Genomic DNA, 5767 nt, shown 5'->3' on the forward strand with positions numbered 1-5767 from the left:
AGTGAGCCACGGGCCCTGTCTTTTCATCTTCTTGATGGTGTTCTTGAAGCACAAAAGTTTTTCATTTTGATGAAGTACAATTTCTGTATATTTTTCTTTTGTCACTTCTGTTTTTGGTGTCCTATTTAAGAAGCCATTGCCTAATCCAAGGCCACAAAGATTCATGCCTATGTTTTCTTCTAAGAGTTCATAGTTTTAGTTCTTACATTTAGTCTTTATTTTGAATTAATTTTTGTAATGTGAGGTAGGATATAACATGGGGGTATTGTTTCTTTTGCATGTGGATATCCAGTTTTCCCAGCACCATTTGTTAGAAGGACTGTTCTTTCACACAGAATGGTCTTGGCATGCTTGTCAAAAATAATTGACCATAAATGTGAGGGTTTATATTTGACTCTCAATTCTGTTACATTTGTCTATATATCTGTTCTTATGCCAATACTACACTATTTTGTATACTGTAGCTTTGTAGCATGTTTTGAAATAAGGAATGGTGACCCCTCCAACTTTGTTCTTTTTAAAGATTGTTTTGGCTATTTGGCATGCCTTGTATTTCCATGTGAATTTTAGGATCAGCTGGTCAGTTTCTGCGGAGAAGCCAGCTGTAGATCAATGTGTAGAGTAATGCCATTTTAACAATATTCAGTCTTCTGACTGATAAACATGGCATGTCTTTCTGTTTATTAGGTCTTTAATTTATTTCCACAATTTTTTACAGTTCTCAGTTTATAGGTTTTAAGTTTATTCCTAAGTATTTTATTCTTTTTGATGTTATTGTAAATAGAATTTTTTTCTAAATTTCATTTTTGGATTGTTTATTACAAGTGTATAGGAATACAACTAATTTATGAATATCAATATTAAATATGCATCTTTGCCAAACTCATTTATTAGGTCTCATAAGTTTTTTCGTGAATTCCTTAGGATTTATTAATTTTCAAGATCATGTCATCTGCAAAGGAGGTAGTTTTTACTTCATTCTTTCCAATCTGGGTGTTTTTTATTTCTTTTCCTCATCTAATTGCCCTGGCTGGAACCAGTACAATAATGAATAGAAGAGGCAAGAGCAGCCTTACCTCTTTGTTCACAATCTTCAAGGAACAGTTTTCATTCTTTTGCCATTAACTCAGATGTTTCTTGATGCCTTTGATCGGGTTGAAGTTCTTTGTACTGTGACTTGTTGAGTATTTTTATCCTGAAAAGATGCTAGGTAAACATTTTTACCTTGTTGCGTTTATTTAAAAATTTTTAACCTTGTTATAACATTTTAGATGAGCAGTTATTTTCAACAATTTTTAGAACGTATAGCATTACCTAAATTCTTTCTAGTCAAGTTGTATTTGACAGGTTATTCCAGTTTCAATGATTAGAAATACTAACTTTTTTAACCTCCCACATTCTCCCCCCACCCTTTTTTTAATAGGAGTAACTTTATATATGGCTCATATCTGAGTAAAGAAGAAATTGCTTTCTCAGATCCCACTCCTGATGGAAAACTGTTTGCAACACAGTACTGTGGCACTGGTCAGTTTCTGGTATATAATTTTATTAATGGACAGAATAACACCTAAAACAAATTCTTGCCTGCAGTACTAGAAGACATCAAATGAAGAGAATGGATTGGTTGCTGATTTTAACCAGGAACTAGGGCCATTTTTATTACAATGAACTCAGGACTGGCAACAACCTATGGTTGTTCCATTTTCATAAAATTGGAAACAATGCAGTAATACCTTATTATTGTTTTGTTTTTTAAAGAAGATATTTTATTATCTTTTACAGAAATTTATGATTGATGTATTTTATCTATAGTTATTTAGACATGTTTACATGCAGCAGATAATTGTTCATAGTGGACTGAAAACTAATGCAAGGACTACGGTCTCAGTGATAAGTATATTTTGAAGTTCTTAATATGGAAATATACCAGTGTAGCTTGGTACTGTATTTTTTTACATTGATCTGCTGATACCAGTTATAGGTTTAAAGATTGTATTTTCACAGAGTAGAAACCAATGTTTTTGAGTTATCATTCAAGGAGGATGTAATATTATGTGTTTAGGAATTCAAAGCTAATTCTTAAAAGGCCTGATGTATACTTTGAAGAAACCCCTAATGAAAATGAAAACTTCAGCTAAGCAGGAAGAATTGGGAATAATAAGTTTTTTCTTCCATTTCTCTCTTTCCTATCTTTGATGGCAGGAAGAAGTGGAAGGTGGTAAAGAATTGAGGCTTTCTTTCCTGGAGACCTATAAATCACTAAAATTAGGAAGCATGCCCTCTAAATTCATTGTTCTTTCATTCTGGTTTCAATTTTTGTAGTAAATGGCAACTTGGCTCACCTAAACAGTTAACAAATCTCAAAAACTTTTATAAAACCTATGGAATAATTGCAAGCCAAATATGGATGACTTGGTATCTGCTTTGTTATTCCTCAGAAATACTGCACTGAGTATATGCCCTCATTACGGGACTTCATTTTGATACTTGTCTATCCTTCATAGTGCCCTCTACTTTTAAAGGGTTTATATGTTGAAAAACTGCTGTGGCCTTTTATGACCTGTATATATTGTAGAATAAAATAATAAAATACTTGTTAGCTTTTTCTATGTGATAAATGTACTAAGATAACAGTGTGTTGTCATTTGTGTTTTTTCAGGGAGCTTCTTAGGTCTGATACCTTGAAATATGATTAAAACACTGGCTTCTTAAAGGTAGTTTTCACCAGTTTTCCAAAGAATCATGTCAGCAGCAAATCAGCTGAACTTTATCTCCAAAAGGCAAAATCCTTTCTGATTTATTAATAACATGGTACTTGGTACTGTATAATTTAATAACATGGTACTTTTCTGATTTCTCAAAGAAATAAAGGACCACAGTCCAAGAGTGAAGTACCACTATGGTTCAACTTAATAACATGGTACTTTTCTGATCTTTCATAGAAATAAAGAAATATTTATAAAAATGTCTATCATATAGACATTACAGGAACCCAAGAATGATGTACCATGATGGTTTAGCTCATTATTTTAATGAACTGGAATGATCATATCTCCATTGACAACTGGCTAAACTTTAGGGCCTTAAATTAAGATTAACAACTATACATTTTATCCCCCTGTAGATTTGTAGTTTTTAAAATTATTATTTATAGAGTGGTGTAAGACTCTGTATTCTTTGTATGGGTAGAATGGTGAGGCGGTGTAAATATTTCTCCTGACTCATCATGATAGTCTATCTTTTGACACTACCATTTCTTTTTGGGTTTGAGACTCTTCTGGTCATCCCTCATCTCATTATTTGCCTAATAGATACCAAGATTTTTTTTTAAAGAGAGTGAAATTTTTGGGTATAGACTCTCTAGTAACTGTTAACTTGATAGTACAGGTCCAGTTTCCATATAAATCATATTGTGCTACTTTGACTACTTTTGACTTGGTGGTTTCAAGGAGACCTGGGGGTAGATGATAGTCTATCTTTTGACACTACCATTTCTTTTTGGGTTTGAGACTCTTCTGGTCATCCCTCGTCTCATTATTTGCCTAATAGATACCAAGATTTTTTTTTAAAGAGAGTGAAATTTTGGGGTATAGACTCTCTAGTAACTGTTAACTTGATAGTACGGGTCCAGTTTCCATATAAATCATATTGTGCTACTTTGACTACTTTTGACTTGGTGGTTTCAAGGAGACCTGGGGGTAGAGAGGATATATTGATTGGTTGGTTTAAGTGATATCAATATTGGAAAAACAGTTTATGTTTATATTGATGACATAACCCCCCCAAATAAATTTTATAATCTAGGTATTTCTCTTAGTATTATTAGTAATACCTAACATTTGAGTGTTTGCTATGTGTCAGCCCCTGTGTTTAGTGCTGCATTATTTAATCATCATGACAACCCTGTGAGGTAATGTTTACAAGTGAGGAACTTAAATAATTAACTGACAATTTGTATGAAAAATGTTGAAACAGTGAACTAAAGCGGTGATGTAAGAATGAAGATGAAGAGACAGATACACAATGAAAAGATACAATTGAACAATTGATAGGAGTTTATAACTGGAAAAGGATCATAGCTAAAAATCTAGGGTAAGTGGGAATTTTGGTTTGGATGATTGAGTAGGTGGACTGAGACTGGAATAGAGGAGAAGTAGATTGGGAGGATTGGATGGGGGAAGGATGAGCTCTGTTTTGGTCAAGATTTTAAGGTGGTTGTAGAATCTCTAAGTGGAGATCTCTACCTAGTATACAGTGCTAGATATATGGATCTAGATTTTGAGAGAGGTTTGGACTGAGCAAATAAATTTATGAGTTTAGTTATTTGAAGGTTTAGAAGAGATCACCCTGGGGTTTGTAAAGTGAGAAGGTAGGAAGGAGTTGTGAGGAGCACCATCATTTAAGAGTCTCAAAGAAGAATACTGAGAAAGCATGAGCAAGGTAAGAAAGGCAGAAGAGAGTGGTAGAAACCACAAGAAGAATTTCGAGAATCAAAGAATAGTCAACACTATCATACCACAATGGAAGACTGAAGAGAATCCACATAACGTTAGAAAAAGAGCAGTCTCTGGAATGGTGGAGGCAGCAGTGGACACAGTGAGTATACACTAAAGGGCACAAACTTCAAAAGAGGGTGATTCTATAATTGCTGTTATAAAGGTACCTATACATTTTTTTACTAGTAAACCTCAACTAGTTTTTGGTCCTTTATAAAAATGTCTATCATATAGACATTACAAGAACCACAGGTATAAACAGGAACCATCAGATTTTATGGGTTATACAGTAGTTTATTTAGCAAGAATTATAAAAAGCAATATTTTACTAGTTTATAATATGTAAGAGTGAACTTAGTGTATCTATTAAAAGCATGACTATTATAAGGACAGTAAATGAGTACAACAGACCTGCATTGTGATTTAAATCGTTCTTGCTTACTTTGCATGGCTGCCCAGCTAGGGAATCTTATCCCTCTGGATAGAAGAACACAGCCATATTTTGCCTAGGGTTGAGATTGCTGAGTTGATTCCCGGGGTATTGACTTACAGATATACGTCATCTTTCTCATGGCCTCTGATCCTTCTGGCAGAAAAACAGAAGGGTTCTGTCTTATAGCAACCCTCCACCCCCACCACTCTCTTGGATAAAATAAAAGACATTGGAACTACTTATGAAATGAGGTGGTCAGAAAAGTTAATTGGTGTTGCCTTTTCTTTCTTATAACTTATTCCATCCATTGTCACAGTCACTGAAATAGATGCTTTAGCTTAGTATCTGACAGTAGCACAATGAATTTATTATGTAAATGACTTTTTCCTTAAAAGCTATTCTTGAAGTTGTCTTTACTGATGATTTTTTCAGTGAAGCCAGGGTTTCAGTGTTATAGCAATATTCTCCTAGACCCAAAGGAAACCTCAGGGCCCGTTTCCATCCCTAAAGGTAAGCCTGAGGTATGTTTGTTCCTGGATGTTGTTCCAGGTCTGGGTAGTTGAATAAGAAGGTGCAACAATCAGAGTTTCACATTATCTTTTCAAGGCAGCTGTTTTGGCATATATAGTGGAACACTGGCAGTTTCTGTATTCCCCTGAATCTGTCATCATACTTAGAAATATTTATTGCTTCTCCTGAGGTAATGGCCTAAGGGCCTTTGGCCTGGAAGAGTATTTTTATGTCTATACGTATATATATTATATAGAATTTTATGTCAAATTGTATTATTTTACTGTTCTTTGTATAGAGCTGAAAGGCATCTTTGGGGGACAAAGTT

At 34.1% G+C, this 5767-nt stretch overlaps 1 protein-coding gene and 1 long non-coding RNA gene across 2 annotated transcripts in view; one reads left to right on the plus strand and one right to left on the minus strand.

Moving 5' to 3' along the window:
- ESCO1 (establishment of sister chromatid cohesion N-acetyltransferase 1) overlaps positions 1-2626 on the plus strand; it is a 37924-nt gene extending 35298 nt beyond the window's left edge. Inside the window, exon 8 of the mRNA XM_008588518.1 lies at positions 1424-2626. Within this exon, the coding sequence (XP_008586740.1) occupies positions 1424-1571 (148 nt within the window). The 3' untranslated portion in view covers positions 1572-2626. The remainder of the gene's footprint in view (positions 1-1423) is intronic.
- On the minus strand, positions 1526-3801 carry LOC103603929. Its single transcript, XR_551672.1, has 2 exons — positions 3693-3801; positions 1526-3454 (listed from the first exon to the last, which is right to left on the minus strand). It is a non-coding gene; the product is annotated as an uncharacterized LOC103603929 (long non-coding RNA).
- Between the last annotated feature and the right edge of the window lie 1966 nt (positions 3802-5767).

Source organism: Galeopterus variegatus, unplaced genomic scaffold (assembly GCF_000696425.1).
Source record: "Galeopterus variegatus unplaced genomic scaffold, G_variegatus-3.0.2 Scaffold4872, whole genome shotgun sequence".
Lineage (NCBI taxonomy): Eukaryota > Metazoa > Chordata > Mammalia > Dermoptera > Cynocephalidae > Galeopterus > Galeopterus variegatus.